We start from the raw sequence: 17,550 nt of genomic DNA on the forward strand, positions 1-17,550 counted from the left end.
TTTTCATTTCTTGTTTATTGACAGGTCACCGATGATGTACTCAAGCGAATTGCATCAAAGAACCGAAACAGAATCCAAATTAATATATCTGATTGTCGAAATATCTCTGACACTGGAGTGAGTTCCATAGCAATGCAGAGTCCAGGACTGCAGAAATATATAGCATATCGATGCAAGCAACTTAGTGACATTTCGCTCATTGCAATTGCTTGCCATTGCCCTTTACTGCAGAAAGTGCATGTTGGAAACCAAGATAAGCTAACGGACGAATCTTTACAACAGGTATTTGTTTTATTATTAAGTATTTTATTTGCTATCTTTTTTGAGCTTCTTTGATCTATTAGATGTTCTAAATCTATTTTAGACTGTCCAGGGATTTTTAAAGTATTAGATGAACATGCTCACAGTATCACAGTCCATTGATTAATAATCAAACAGTATTTCATTCATTTGGGGTTGGATTCACTTGATTAAATTATTTGCAAGCATTTTTATTTTTTTAACAATTACTGAGAATAAATGTTTCCAGTCTGCTTCTTCATGAAATGAAAAATACACATTATGGTTGGAAAGATTAAGTTGCATTTGCAGATCAAAGGGGCTGATGTTATTCCTCGAGTCATAACTTCATAGTGATAGGAGCAGAATTAGGCCATTTGGCTCATCATGTCTTCTCCGTCATTCAATCATAGCTGATCTATCTTGCCCTCCTCACCCCATTCTCCTGCCTTCTCACCATAACCCCTGACACCTGTATTAATCAAGTATCTATCTCTGCCATCAAAATAATCCATTGACGGCCTCCACAGCCTTTTATGGCAATGAATTCCACAGATTCACCACTCTGACTAAAGAAATTCATCGTCATCTTCCTAAAGGAATGTCCTTTAATTCTGAGGCTATGATCTGCGGTCCTAGACTCTCCCACCAGTGGAAACATTCTCTTCACATCCACTCTATCCAGGCATTTCACTATTTGGTAAGTTTCGTTGAGGTCTCCCCTCATTTTTCTAAACTCCAGCGAGTAGCACCTCAGTGCCATCAAACGCTCATCATTTCTTAACCCACTCATTCCTGTGATCATTCTCGTAGTCCTCCTCTGCACTCTCTCCAGAGCCTGCACATCCTTCCGCAGATATGCTCACAATACTCCAAATGCGGCCTGACCAGTGCCTTATAGAGCCTCAGCATGACATCCCTGTTTTTGTATTCTCGCCCTCTTGAAATAAATGCGTGCATTAAGTTTGCTTTCCGTACTACCAATTTGACTTGCAAATTAACATTTTGGGAATCCTGCACCTAGTTCCTTTTCATTCCCAATTCCCTTTATAGAATAAAGTGGGTGATGACAACTGATACATGACATGCAAGGTGAATATAGTTGTAGTTTTAGATGTGCTGCCGCTTGTGGAGGATTATGGATCGAAGGAAAAAGGATGGAAATAATAAGCGAGTTCGGTATAGCGACTGCGCATGCCCAGGTCAAAGGTCACTATGCATAAACATTGCTGGAAAGCAGTGGAGCTGTGTACATATACACCTTCATTTCTTCTGTTTTCCAGCTTTGATTCTTCTAGGTAAGAAAATACTGATTTCAAACTATGAATTAGTTGTATTTATTGTTCCTTTGTTAAAAGCTAAAATTATTTTTTCGTTTTGCCAGCGCAGAGAAGCAGCGCTAAATCCAGCTCAACTCTGCCTGTTAACCTACAAGCCCTACCTGGACTTGCGTGAATGACGGCCCAGGTTTACAGCCTACGTGGAGAAGCACCGCTAGCTCCACGGCTTCGGACTGGTGTCCCGTCAGTCCAGGCAGGGCTCTAGGTTAAACCGGCGAGACAGGCAGAGTTGAGCTGGATTTAGCGCTGCTTCTCCGCGCTGGCTGTAAGCCTGGGCCGTCATTCACGTAAGTCCAGGTAGGGCTTGTAGGTTAACAGGCAGAGTTGAGCTGGATTTCGCGCTGCTTCTCTGTGCTGGCTGTGGGCCTGGGGACACCGCTCCCGTCTGATGTTAGGATTGTTTAAAACTCCAAACATTAAGGTAGACACAAAGTGCTGCAGTAACTCAGATGGTCAGGCAGCTTCTCTGGAGTTAAAGGATGGGTGATGTTTTGGGTCGGGACCCTTGTTTGCGTGTGTGTATGTGAGAGTGCGTGCGCATGCGCGAGCGGCCGCCAAGAAATTGCGTCCCCATGTTTTGATAGCGATTTCCGTGCCTGTCCTCGGGCACTGTCTGTGTTGAATTTGCACATTCTCCCTGCAAGCGTGTGGATTTCCTCCCACATCCCAAAACGCATTGGCTTTGTAGGTTAATTTGTCTCTGTAAAATTGCCCCTAATGTTTAGGGAGTGGGTGAGGAAAGTAGGATAACTGAACTTGTGTGAATGGGTAGACAAAAATGCTGGAGAAACGGGTGAGGCAGCATCTATGGAGCGAAGAAAATAGGCAACGTTTCGGGTCGAGACCCTTCATCAGACTGATGTGAGGGTGGGGGGGGGGGGAGAGGGGAAGGAAGAGGCAGAGCCAGGAAGAGGCGGAGGGAGAGCTGGGAAGGGGAGGAGAAAGCAGGGACTACCTGAAATTGGAGAAGTCAATGTTCATACCACTGGGGTGTAAACTGCCCAAGCGAAATACAAGGTGCTGCTCCTCCAATTTATGGTGGACCTCACTCTGGTCATGGAGGAGACCCAGGACAGAAAGGTCGGATTCGGAATGGGAGGGGGAGTTGAAGTGCTGAATCACCGGGAGATCAGGTTGGTTTTGCGAACCGAGCGGAGGTGTTGTGCGAAGCGATCACCAAGCCTGCGCTTGGTCTCACCGAGGTTGATCATACGCTGAATAATCCAACCACATTTTTGGAAGTGGAAAGAAATAATAGAAATTACATTCATTGCAACGTGTAAAAAGAGTTGAGATACAGTATTATAATTTTGCTGCATGTCATTGTGGTATATATCATGTCTTGATTGATGAATATGTTTAGTTTGTGACTTTATTTGAAGCAGAAATAATATGTGAATGCTTCATTGTGCATAATTCCGACTGGCAACTACGCACTTCGTCCGAGCACAATATCGTACACGTCATGCAAGCCGTCTTAAATGACCACCTATCCGGTAGGCGGCGCGACTCTCGTCAGCAGCGGCCTCTGCAGCCCGTCCGCGTTTTAATTATTTTTTGTCTATGTTTCTATGTAGTTTTTGTTATTTTTTGTTGGGGTGTGTGTGGGGGTGGGGTGGGAGGGAGGGGGTAACTTTTAAATCTCTCCCTGCACGGGACCTTTTCTTGTCGGGTCTCCGTTGTCGTTGGGGCTGCAACGAGGAGCGGCCTCCAACAGGAGAAGACCGGGGGCTCTGGTGCCGACGACTCACCTCACCATCGCGGAGCTGGCCGAGTCCAGAGCGGGTGGAGCGGTGGTGGAGCGCTGCTGCTGCTGCGGCCCGACCTCCGGAGATTCGGAGGCTGCAACTGCGGGTCTGGCGGACGGCGGCACCGGGAGCCCGCGGGTCCCTGGAGGGAGACCGCTTTTCAGGGCTCTCGCAACGGCGACTTCTCCCGCCCGAGTTGCGGGGTCGAAGAGCTCCTGGAGCGGGGTCTCACAGCACCGCCCCGCGCGGCTTGGAATGGCCGCGGGACTCTGCGAGCGCACGCCGGGGGCTCTAACACCAAGACCCGGTGTGCGACCTCGCACCACCCGGCCGTGGCTTTAATGGCTGTGGGACATCGCCAGCGGGGGCTTTGACTTTGACTCTGACATCGGGGGGGGGGGGGGGGAGTGCAGTGGAGAGATAAGTTTTTTTTGGCCTTCCATCACAGCGATGTGATGGATGTTTATGTAAATTATGTTGTGTCTTAGGTCTATTTGTTTGTAATGTATGGCTGCAGAAACGGCATTTCGTTTGGACCTCAAGGGGTCCAAATGACAATTAAATTGAATCTTGATCTTGATCTAAACTGTCATTTAACAACCTAAAAAGCTGCCTAGGTTGCCCGGCTGGAAAAAAAGTTAAGTGAGAGCCCTGGATGTATACTGAAGTAGTTTTGTTTTGCATGCTATCCAATCAGATCAGATAATATTATACGTAAATACAATCAAGCCAAACTCAAGTTCAACAGGTAGAACTAATAGAAAGATACAGAGCAAGAGCACAGAATATAGTTTACAGCATTGCCACGCCACAAATCTCGTATTGTATGTGACGAATAAATTTGACTTGACTTGACTCCATATAGCAATGTTACAAAATTTTGAGATTTAAAAAATCAAGTCTGCAATTTATCCCATCAGATAAAGCATAACAATAAGTTTAATTTGGCACCTAATTCACTTTCATATCTCAAGTAATAAAAAAGTTATGGCCATTTTCATACTCGGAAATTAGCATCTTGTTCCCTATTGATTTTCTATGGACATAACAAAAAAGCTGTGATCATGGACAGTCAAAAGCCCATAACCTTCTTAAAAATTAAGAGAACTGAATGAAATTTTCAGTTATCATAGATTGAACCATTCTGAAACAAATATAAAATAATCTTACTTGTATGACCTGAAATTAAAGCATATAATTAGTTAGTTACCCAATTGTAGCTAATTTCAAACTTCAATTACTAGATCTAAACATCTATCCATTTCTTAATAAATGATTAACATTTTTAAATAGCCTAAGTGTCCAAATAATATTCACAAATAATTCACAATAAAACATGATTTTTAAATCTCATTTACATCAATTTATAGGCCAAATGGAAGGAATTTAGTGTTCAATTGCTGTAAATTAAAGTCCATTTTAAAATCAGCTTTCTAGTGGGATCCTGTGAACGCGCTGGTTTAGAACGTTCACATTGCAGTGGATTTGTGCCCTCAAATGCCCAGAAAAATACTGCGGGATATAAAGAGCCCAAAATGAACTACTTGCTATAGAAAACTTTATATTACAGGGTTCTTAAGAAGCCCCTTTTATTCTAAAAATAAGGTACATACCTTTAATTGTTTGCTTTATAAAACCCTGGGGCTGCGAGAGGTTGCGAGTTGAGAGAGTGATTTTTAAACTACTATAACTATTATAGAAGGCCATAAAAACTAATAATACCTTTTGCGACGGGGTCTTTCAGCGATTTTCCGTTAATGATTTACTAGGCTGAACATTTTCGATTGCAACAGCCTAGTAAAAATCGCGTTTTAAACCCGCCCCCTCCAAACAGCGCCAAAATCACACACACGGGGCTGGGACAGATCCTCAACGACGATTCAGGTAGGTTTTGTAACATACCTACTCCATTCCAGGATATCCACGATGTCCTCATTCTTCAGAGAACAGGGGTTCCTCCCTTCCATCGTAGATGAGGCCCTCAAATGTGTCTCCTCGGTACCCTGCAGCTTCGCCCTTTCTCCCTTTAGTCGCAACAGGGACTGTCCCCCTAGTCCTTACCTTTCACCCCATCAGTCCTCTAAACTGTAAACATAAGTACACAACAGGCTTGTGATTCGGTGTTGATTTGCTTGAGAAAGGTAAGGAAATCGTGGAACAAAGGTAGAAAATATAGTTCATGTATAAACCAGTCATGACTTAATTGAAAGACAGAAAATGGACAAGTTCATGAAGGTGTATTGTCTTTTTGATGTAGTGCCCTTGAAATGAGCAATTGGATGGGCAACAATTTCATTCCACTGTTTGAAGATAATATGGAAATTCTTTGGCCCTGACATTTATTTTTGCAAGCAACAATGCAAGAAAATTATCTTAGTTTATGAATAAGAATATCATTGTTGTTATTGTCCTTGCTCCCCTCACTCGCCAGACGATGCCTCCCAAATTATTAATAGACTGTAGTTCAAGAGTGTTTATCTTACTGGGAAATTATTTTGGCACATCTTGAATGTGTGAAAAGGGTTAAATAAATGCAAATCTTCCTCTCTCCTTTTATGGAAACCCATGGAGCAGGAGTGTTGTGTACTCTGGACACAACACTAGGCTAGGTTCAGCTCCAACTCATTAATTAAGTTTGCTGATGACACTGTGGTGGTGGGCCTGATCTCAGACAACGATGAGAAGGCCTACCGGGAGGAGGTGGCTGGTCTAGCACTCTGGTGCCAGGATAACAGCCTCCTCTTGAATATCAAAAAAACGAAGGAGCTGATCATGGACTTTAGGAGGGCACATCATCCGAGGACGTACACTCCATTGAGGATAAATGGGGATCCTGTGGATAGGGTGAATTGTTTTAAATATCTGAGAGTCCACATCTCCGAGGATATGACAAGGGCGTCACACGCCTCAGCACTCGTGAGTAAGGCAAGGCAGCGCCTTTACCACCTCAGGCAATTGAGGAAATTCAGCGTGTCTCCGAGGATCCTCCAGTGCTTCTACGCAGCGGCGGTGGAAAGCATCTTGTCCGGGAACATTACCACCTGGTTTGGGAATTGCTCTGCCAAGGACAAGAAGGCTCTGCAGAGAGTAGTGCGTTCGGCCGAACGCACTATGGGAACTTCACTTGCCCCCCTGCAGGAACTATACAACAGGAGGTGCAACTCCAGAGCCAACAATATCATGAGAGACCCCTTCCACCCCTGCAACGGACTGTTCCAGCTGCTACGGTCAGGCAAACGCCTCCGTTGCCATGCGGTGAGAACGGAGAGGTCGAGAAGGAGTTTCTTCCCAGAGGCCATTGTAAACGCCTATCTCACCAGGGACTAACTCTACTGAACGTTTTTCCTTCCATTATTTATTATGTAAAAGAATATGTGTGTTATGATTGTGTTTATAGTTTTTTGGTTGTTTGTCTTTTGCATAAAAGTCCGCGAGCATTGCCACTTTCATTTCACTGCACATCTCGTATGTGTATGTGACAAATAAACTTGACTTGACACTACTCCATTGATCTCTGTTAATGTGGAAATGAATTAGAATGACACAGGAACATTTATAGCCCTATCAAATCTGGTTTTACAAATAATCAATAATAATTTGATGCTCTTGAGAATTATTTAGAGTACCATAATTCAGCATGTTCAGTGACTTTACTGAGAACTAAGTGTTGTAATCTTGTATAGAAAATTAATTATGGCAGTGCAGAAATCATTGAGTGAAAGGAATATTTGTCCACTTACTTTATAAAACACATTATGGCTAGAGTAAGAAAAAAGAATCCTTGTTTAAATAAACTAAGAGATTATTTTAATGAACTTGTAAAATCCTTTTTGTAAATCATGGTGATGATTCCAGAATTCACTTGTGTTTTACTGTATTTCTCGGCAATGAGAACGCTATTTTTTTTTACCCAAAATTACATGCGTCTTGGAGGCCGAAGGTTAGGTTGTTAGCCAAGAAAGATTGACGGCTATCCCTCAGTTATCCCTCATTGCTGGCAGCTGATGGGAAGCGGCTGTAAAGTGGGAAGTGGGTGAGCACGGCCTGGGCTGGACAAATTGGCTGGGCTTGGAAACATAGAAACATAGAAATTAGGTGCAGGAGTAGGCCATTCGGCCCTTCGAGCCTGCACCGCCATTCAATATGATCATGGCTGATTATCCAACTCAGTATCCCGTACCTGCCTTCTCTCCATACCCCCTGATCCCCTTAGCCACAAGGGCCACATCTAACTCCCTCTTAAATATAGCCAATGAACTGGCCTCAACTACCCTCTGTGACAGAGAGTTCCAGAGATTCACCACTCTCTGTGTGTGAAAAAAGTTCTTGACATCTCGGTTTTTAAAGGATTTCCCCTTTATCCTTAAGCTGTGACCCCTTGTCCTGGACTTCCCCAACATCGGGAACAATCTTCCTGCATCTAGCCTGTCCAACCCCTTTAAGAATTTTGTAAGTTTCTATAAGATCCCCTCTCAATCTTCTAAATTCTAGAGAGTATAAACCAAGTCTATCCAGTCTTTCTTCATAAGACAGTCCTGACATCCCAGGAATCAGTCTGGTGAACCGTCTCTGCAATCCCTCTATGGCAATAATGTCCTTCCTCAGATTTGGAGACCAAAACTGTACGCAATACTCCAGGTGTGGTCTCACCAAGACCCTGTACAACTGCAGTAGAACCTCTCTGCTCCTATACTCAAATCCTTTTGCAATGAAAGCTAACATACCATTCGCTTTCTTTACTGCCTGCTGCACCTGCATGCCTACCTTCAATGACTGGTGTACCATGACACCCAGGTCTCGCTGCATCTCCCCCTTTCCCAATCGGCCACCATTAGATAATTGGACTTATGTTTTTCAACAAATTAAAGTCTTTCAACAGATATATTTAAAATACATCAATTATAAGTTCTATCAATTATACTTTTGATGCAGCAAAAGTTCATCTTGAGAGAATTGCATTCTAAATATGGTACTGTTACACAAAACCATTTAAATCAATTGCCATCAATAATTTATCTGTGCAGTGTTTAAACAACCTCTTAAGTGTGAGGTCTGATTGTTATCTTTCTTGCTAATGTTGTGCGAGTTTGATAGCATAATGCTTACCAATGTATACCATCTTAAAAATTGCTTAAAGTTGATTTAGTGAGCTATGTTCTATAATATTATTTTACGATTAATGATACGAGTTTCCGAGATTGATACCACATCCATATAACCATATAACAATTACAGCACGGAAACAGGCCATCTCGGCCCTACAAGTCCGTGCCGAACAATTATTTTCCCTTGGTCTCACCTGCCTGACTCATACCATAACCCTCCATTCCCTTCTCATCCATATGCCTATCCAATTTATTTTTAAAATGATACCAACGAACCTGCCTCCACCACTTCCACTGGAAGCTCATTCCACACCGCTACCACTCTCTGAGTAAAGAAGTTCCCCCTCATGTTACCGCTAAACTTCTGTCCCTTAATTCTGAAGTCATGTCCTCTTGTTTGAATCCACATCAACTCTGTCTATCTCTCTCATCATTTTAAAGACCCCTATCAAGTCCCCCCTTAACCTTCTGCGCTCCAGAGAATAAAGACCTAACTTATTCAACCTATCTCTGTAACTTAGTTGTTGAAACCCAGGCAACATTCTAGTAAATCTCCTCTGTACTCTCTCTATTTTGTTGACATCCTTCCTATAATTGGGCGACCAAAATTGTACACCATACTCCAGATTTGGTCTCACCAATGCCTTGTACAATTTTAACATTACATCCCAGCTTCTATACTCAATGCTCTGATTTATAAAGACTAGCATGCCAAAAGCTTTCTTTACCACCCTGTCTATATGAGATTCCACCTTCAAGGAACTATGCACGGTTATATCCAGATCCCTCTGTTCAACTGCATTCTTCTATTCCCTACCATTTACCATGTACGTCCTATTTTGATTTGTCCTGCCAAGCTGTAGCACCTCACATTTATCAGCATTAAACTCCATCTGCCATCTTTCAGCCCATTCTTCCAAATGGCCTAAATCACTCGGTAGACTTTGGAAATCCTCTTCATTATCCACAACACCCCCTATCTTGGTATCATCTGCATACTTACAAATCCAATTTACCACACCTTCATCCAGATCATTGATGTACATGACAAACAACAAAGGACCCAACACAGATCCCTGAGGCACCCCACTAGTCACTGGCCTCCAACCCGACAAACAGCCATCCACCATTACTCTCTGGCGTCTCCCATTCAGCCACTGTTGAATCCATCTTGCTACTCCTGCATTTATACCCAACAGTTGAACCTTCTTAACCAACCTTCCATGAGGAACCTTGTCAAAGGCCTTACTAAAGTCCATATAGACAACATCCACTGCTTTACCCTCATCAATTTCCCTAGTAGCCTCTTCAAAAAATTCAAGAAGATTAGTCAAACATGACCTTCCAGACACAAATCCATGTTGACTGTTCCTGATCAGACCCTGTTTATCCAGATGCTTATATATATTATCTGTAAGTATCTTTTCCATTAATTTCCCCACCACTGAAGTCAAACTAACAGGTCTATAATTGCTAGGTTTACTCTTAGACCCCTTTTTAAACAATGGAACAACATGCGCAGTACACCAATCCTCCGGCACTATTCCCGTTTCTAATGACATTTGAAATATTTCTGTCATAGCCCCGGCTATTTCTACACTAACTTCCCTCAATGTCCTAGGGAATATCCTGTCAGGACCTGGAGACTTATCCATTTTTATATTTTTCAAAAGTGTCAGTACTTCTTTTACTTTGAAACTCATAGTATCCATACCTACTCTACTACTTTCCCTTACCTCACATAATTCAATATCCTTCTCCTTGGTGAATACCGAAGAAAAGAAATTGTTCAATATCTCCCCCATCTCTTTTGGCTCTGCAGATAGCTGTCCACTCTGTCTGTCCAATGGACCAATTTTAACTCGTGTTATCCTTTTGCTATTAATATAGCTGTAGAAACCTTTTGGATTTACTTTCACCTTACTTGCCAAAGCTACCTCATATCGTCTTTTAGCTTTTCTAATTTCTTTCTTAAGATTCTTTTTACATTCCTTATACTCCTCAAGCACCTCATTTACTTCATGCTGCCTATAATTATTGTAGATCTCCCTCTTTTTCCGAACAAGACGTCCAATTTCCCTTGAAAACCAGGGCTCTTTCCAATTTTTACTGTTTCCTTTCAACCGAACAGGGACATAAAGATTCTGTACTCTTAAAAGTTCCCCTTTAAATGTCCTCCATTTCTCTTCTACATCCTTCCCATAAAACAAAATGTCCCAGTTCACTCCTTTTAAATCATTTCGCATCTCATCAAAGTTAGCCTTTCTCCAATCAAAAATCTCAACCCTAGGTCCAGTTCTGACCCTCTCCATAATTATATTGAAACTAATGGTATTGTGATCACTGGACTTGAAGTGCTCCCCAACGCATACCTCCACCACCTGTCCTGTCTCATTTCCTAACAGGAGGTCCAGCACTGCCCCTCCTCTAGTAGGTACCTCTATGTATTGCTGCAAAAAACTGTCCTGCACACATTTTACAAACTCCAAACCATCCAGCCCATTTACAGAATGTGTTTCCCAGTCTATGTGTGGAAAGTTGAAATCTCCCACAATCACTATCTTGTGCTTACTACTAATATCTGCAATCTCCTTACATATTTGCTCTTCCAATTCTCGATCCCCATTTGGCGGTCTACAATACACCCCTATAAGTGTTGCTACACCTTTCCCACTTCTCAGTTCCACCCAAATAGCCTCCCTAGATGAGCCCTCCAATCTATCCTGCCAAAGCACTGCTGTAATATCTTCCCTGACTAGCAATGCAACACTTCCACCTCTTGCCCCTCCAATTCTATCACACCTGAAGCAACAAAATCCTGGAATATTTAGTTTCTAATCACAGCCCTCCTGCAACCATGTTTCACTGATCGCCACAACATCATACTTCCAGGTGTCTATCCAGACTCTAAACTCATCCACCTTTCTTACAATGCTCCTAGCATTGAAATATGCACATTTAAGAAACCCCCCGCCTCTTATTCTCTGTTTATTTCCTTTTTCTTCTTTCTCCTCTTGTGTCCGAGTGCTTCCCTTTTCTGCTTCCTGCCTCCCATTCTGTCTACTAGCTTTTTCCAATAGTGAGGAGTGGAATTTACATGCCCATATATCCAATATGCAAGATTCCATGTAAAGTCTTAAAGGATAAAGCTATAAGTCACGAGAATTTACTTCAGGAAATCTTCATGTAATGCTTTATGTAGATCTGATGCATTGAAGGATACTATGTATGTAGGCAAACTAAGATACACAAATAGTGTCCAAAGCTGGGATATTTTTCTGTGCATCGTGGTTCACCAATTCTCGCTGCACTGTGAAATGGTGATGTGATAAACAGAGTTAAAGAGGAAGCATTATAGAATGTAGCATCTTTGAGATTCACCAGGCCTAGCTGAAAAACATTCCAGACGGTTAAAATATACACTGGATAAATTTCTGATCATCAACATTCAATCTTTACTTGCTACAGGATTGGGACTAGAGGCTTGGAAGACTGTGAACATTGCATTGTGATTTAATAAGAGAGAAAGGGATCAGATTACAGTTTGCTTTATTATATACACCAGAGGACAACAAAATCCCATGTTCACGTGAAGCTTACAGAGTAAACAGTATACACAAAGTAGTAATAAATACAAGAATAAGTACAATGCCGAGTGCCGCACAGTAGAAAGGTGCAAGGTTATAGTTCATAGCTAAGTGGTACAAAAGGATTTAGTTTAATTTGGAGATATAGCGTAGAAACAGGCCCTTCGGCCCACCAAGATTGCGCCGACCAGTGATCCCTGCACATTAACACTATTCTACACAAACTAGGGACAATTTACACTTATACCAAGCCAATTAACCTACAAACCTCGTCAAGTCACGAGAGTTTATTGTCATGTGTCCCAGATAGGACAATGAGATTCTTGCTTGCTGCAGCACAACAGAATATTGTAAGCAAAAATACAGAACAGTTCAGTTCAATATACACATAAATAAGCAGATAAAGTGCAATAGGCTGTTACAGTTCAGAGTCTGTTTGTTGGTGAGTTTAATACCCTGATGGCTGTGGGGAAGAGGCTGTTGCTGAACCTGGATGTATCCGATTTCAGCTTCCTGTACCTTCTGCCCGATGGTAGCGGAGAGATGAGTGCGTGACCAGAATGGTGTGGGTTCTTGATGATGTTGGCTGCCTTTTTGAGGCAGCGACTGCGATAGATCCCCTCGATGGTGGGGAGGTCAGAGCCGATGATGGCCGATGTGGTCACAACTTTCTGCATCCTTTTCCTCTTCAGGGCGCTCAAGTTGACGAACCAAGCCACGATGCAACCAGTCAGCATGCTCTCTACTGTGCACCTGTAGAAGTTCGAGAGAGTCCTCTTTGACAAACCGACTCTCCGTAGTCTTCTCAGGAAGTAGAGGTGCTGATGTGCTTTCTTTATAATTGCATCAGTGTGCTGGGACCAGGAAAGATCTTCGGAAATGTGCACGCCCAGGAATTTGAAGTTCTTGACCCTTTCCACCATATATATACGTTGATATAAACGGGATTGTGTGTCCCTATCCTACCCCTTCCAAAGCCCACAATCAGTTCCTTGGTATTGCTGGTGTTGAGAGCCAGGTTATTGTGTTGGCACAACCTGTATGTATTTGGAGTGTGGGAGGAAACTGAAGATCTCTGAGAAAACCAACGCGATCATGGGGAGAATGTTGAAACTCCGTACAGACAGTGTGCCATCAAAAGCACAAGATCTATTGTATGTATTATTTACGTGCATTTAGGTAACATGATAGGCTAACAAGAAATTGTGAAATGCTAATAAGAGTGTACAGTATTCATACATATTTATGCCATTTGTTCTAACTTTATCAATTAAAGCAAAAAATCTCTTTTCTGTTGTAGCTGGGAGAGAAATGTCCAGATGTCTTGGATATCCATTTTGGTCAATGTTACAAGATCACAGATGAAGGCATGATGGCATTAGCACGGGGCTGCCCAAGGCTGCAGAAAATCTACATGCAGGAAAACAAACTGGTATGTTGAAATTCAAGGAAGAGCTGCGGGTGTTATGAATTAATAAACATGCGTGTCACATGACCAGAAAAAAAAAACTTTCTCTTGGGTAAAAATGATTATAATTGAAGGGTTTCATTTTTATATATGTAGACCCTACTGAAAAATGATGTTCTGATTCTAGTTTTAGAAAATAGAAAATAGAAAATAATTTTGTTTTGTAGGAAATACTGTAAAATGGTTGTAGGCCATGGACCAGATACATTTTCATGCTGTCAGAGGCAACATGGATTTCTTCTACTAATTACCATAAACCATTCTCTTAACTGAAGAATCAATACTCCTCTCTGTTAAACCATACTTGGAAGGTTTTGGGTTAAGGTAGAATATAATCTGAGTGACTGACCTCTATTGCTGACGTTCAATCATCTACAAACCCAGCATTGTCACCAAAAGTTAAGGAAAGACCCGTGGCTGTAGTAGCAAGTCTGGGTAGGAGCAGCAGGTATCACAGAGGAGGAGCAGTGAGAGTGGGTCTTGCAGAACTCCTGTTGGAGAGTGGAGCAAAACCTGTTGAAAGTAAATATATTTTGCGTGGATATGCAGTGGAGCAGTAACATTAAGGCACAATAGGCTGCAGATGTTGGTGATCCTGACCCGAGTTTGCAGATGCTGGTCTGAAGAAGGATGCTGACTCTGCTTCTTGCGTTTGAGGCAGCAGAAGTCTGCAGCAGGGTGATGCCATCCGGCTCAACATCCGTAGGTGCCCGCTCCAAAAAGGGTGCATGCCCCGGGTTGGGGCCAAACAACGCTGACTCAAAACATCGTCTGTCCACGTCCCTCCACAGATGCTGCCTGAACTGCTGATCTCCTCCAGTGCCTTTTTTTAAATTCAAGATTTCACCCTTTGTGTCTCCATTTTATTGCTCCACAGCTAAAACTCCTCAAAGTGTGCCTAATTTGAAGTAGTTGTCCTCCTTCCTGATGGGGGTTCTGTGGGACAATAGCTGCTCTTCCTCCTATGATTCCTGCTGCACTTCTGCTCTTTGACCACATTCTCACCGAGACTCGCTACTGCCGCCATGTGTCTATCCTCAGTAGTTACCTTCATTCTGAAGAAGGGTTCCGACCCGAAACATTGTCTGTCCATTTCCCCCTACAGATGCTGCTTGACCCGCTGTTTCCTCCAACACTTTGTTTTTTGCAGTCACCAAAAGTGACCCTTGAGGACATAGTTGGACTGATACTGAAGCAGGTAGTGAGAACACCACACAGGGCATAAACTACTACATTTTGTTCTTACAGTTGTGGATTAGGAGAGTGGCCACCATGCAATGATTGTAAAGATCCACATTATATGTGGGTCATTGGGTGAAACGGATATTAAGTTGAAACAGATATAGTAGTGCAAAACCAGTGTCCATAACCATGAAGGCTATTTGAGTGGTAGGATTGTTTTTCACGACAGTTCGTAAACTCCTGGTATAATATTAGGGGATCAACACTGATTCAACGTATACTGGAACCAGAAGACTTGTGCTCTGGTTATATCCAGGGTAGCTGCAACACAGGATTATGTGCATGCTGAACAGAAGAAACAGAATGTTTAAGAAGGAACTGCAGATGCTGGAAAATCGAAGGTACACAAAAATGCTGGAGAAACGCAGTGGGTGCAGCAGCATCTATGGAGCAAAGGAGATAGGCAACGTTTCGGGCCGAAACCCTTCTTCAGACTGGACAGAATTCTGCAAATTTAACTTCTCAATAGATCAGATCAAAGTTTATTTAAAATTATAATATTCATTCTCAGGCACTGGTGGACAGTTAAACGGGTATAAGTCCTCATGATTATTCGCATTTTTAAAGCCAACATGCTGCAAGAAAAGATATAGCTGAAGCATTCACAACTATCTTCAGACAGAATAAACCTTTGGTTAACCCTTCAGTTTCTTCCTTTCATCACTGAAGCCAGTTTTCAAACAATATGATTTTCTTAACATGATTTTAAAGAACAGGGGTGGCACACTGATGTAGCTAACAGAACTGCTGCTTCACAGCTTCACAATCCAGATTCAATTTTGACCTCTGGTGTTGTCTGTGTACAGTTTGCTTGCTCTCTCTGTGACCACATAAGTTTTTCACAATGCTCTGGTTTCCTCCCACATCCTAAAGATCTGTGGATTGGGAGGTTGATTGGCGCTGTAAATTGCCCGAGTGTGGGTGAATGGTAGAATTAATGGTAATGAGTGGGAATAGGTGACAGGGAAAATTAATGGGAGAATGGGATTGCCTTGTGTGTCAGCATAATACACTAAATGACCTCCTTCTATGTCGTAACAAAAAATATGGAAGTAGACTGGAATGAGCAAAGGCTGTGGGCTCAAACAATATATCTAATGCAGTGCTATAGAAATAGAGCTGCAAGACTAATTTCAGCTTTCATCACACTTATCCAGTATAAATGCAAGTTCCTGAACAAAAAGGAAAATATTCTTGATATGCATAAGCTACAAAAAAAACAGCATGCATCCCTCAAATTAATTATAGTGCTGTTGGCAAATAATCTGCCTTTTGATTCCTCTTGGTGCATGACCTCACACGTCCTCATATTAAACACCATATGCCAGACTTCTGTCCAATCACCCATCTTATTTATATCACGTTATAGAATCATATAACCCTCATCACAACATGACCTTCCACCTATTTTTGAATCACAGCAAACTTAGATGTTGTTCCTTCCTCCAGGTAATTAATGTAAATAGTAAACAAATGAACAAATGAAGGCCGAGAACTGATCCCTGGAAATTCTTTTAGCTCCAACCATCCAGCCTGAAAAGGAACTATTGATTCTAACTTTTTTTACACGCGATAGCTAGTTTTCAATCCATGCTAACGCACAATACCTTTGTCCTTCCTCTCGTCTCTTTCAGCTTTCTCTCCCCCCCCCCCCCCCCCCCCCCCCCCCCCCCAACCCCCCCCCCCCACCACCACAGAAGGCCCCCCCCCCCCCCCATCACCTATCCATGTTTTCCAGAGATGTTGCCCGACCCGCCTTTCCTCCTATACCTTGGGCTCCTAACATTTACACTGACAATAAATACTGTGAAATATCATAAATATTAGATTCAAATTATGCATTTTGGATTATGTAAATAGATTTTGGTGGCATTATATAATATTTTTGAAGACTCGTGGCTGCTTCAATTTGCAAAGTAGTGGGGAAATCTTGGGATTGGGAATGAATAATAGTAATAGTGATAAGTTGGAGAAAGTGGATAAAGTCTTGTTGATTTGTGTCGTGAACCTGATTTTTTGCTGATGGTTGTCGTGAGCCTGGATTTTATGGATTTTAACAGTAGTTTTTACCTCAGAAGTAAGTTATGCAGGTTCTTCTTTCCTTCATGGATAATGAACAGTTATATTCACTCTTTGTTTTCATTTGTGTGGCACTGGCAAAGTGCTATAGAAGAAATCTATTGTTAAGTACTGTTACTTCAACTACCCTGAGCTATTAGTTGTTTGAATATTGTTTTTTTTAACAAACTACTTTGTCGCAAATATCTGAACATAATTAAACCATTTTCTACATTTTGAGGATTTGTCATTCCAGTACAAAATTAGAGTTAACCCATAAATATATTTAATTATTTGGTCAGGCATGTTCCCACTGAGTTGAAACTGGTTGAGGAATAATTGGAATTTAATTCCCGTTCTTCGCTATCTGATGAAGTTGTTATTAGATCTTCTCTACCCACTAGTTGCCATTTAATACAGCTTATCAGATTTTACTGGATTTTGATGTATCAATTTCAATTAAGCTTTAAACAAATTCAAGGATGTACTTCTGTGTAATTATGTAAATGATAGTTCATTTAAATAGTTAATCAGATTAAAGGATACAAGATAGACAAATAAAAGCAATATGTTGAATAAAGTGGATTTTAATCTAGAATGTTTCTCCTCTGTTTTTAAGAGACTAATGGCAATTCTGAGACTTGTATATTTATATATTGTTGGACCTAATCTGCACATGTGTTATGACATAAGCAATTGCTTTCTTCATAGAAGACTTAATTG

The 17,550-nt window shown here is 41.9% G+C and overlaps 1 protein-coding gene across 3 annotated transcripts in view; it reads left to right on the plus strand.

Moving 5' to 3' along the window:
* Positions 1-17,550, plus strand: part of fbxl17 (F-box and leucine-rich repeat protein 17) — a 544,870-nt gene that overhangs the window by 23,158 nt on the left and 504,162 nt on the right. For all 3 annotated transcript variants that reach the window (XM_055633232.1, XM_055633233.1, XM_055633231.1), the window contains 2 exons: positions 25-282; positions 13,360-13,491. In XM_055633232.1, the coding sequence (XP_055489207.1) occupies positions 25-282; positions 13,360-13,491 (390 nt within the window). The remainder of the gene's footprint in view (positions 1-24; positions 283-13,359; positions 13,492-17,550) is intronic.

This window comes from Leucoraja erinacea, chromosome 3 (assembly GCF_028641065.1).
Source record: "Leucoraja erinacea ecotype New England chromosome 3, Leri_hhj_1, whole genome shotgun sequence".
In the NCBI taxonomy this organism is placed as follows: Eukaryota; Metazoa; Chordata; class Chondrichthyes; order Rajiformes; family Rajidae; genus Leucoraja; species Leucoraja erinaceus.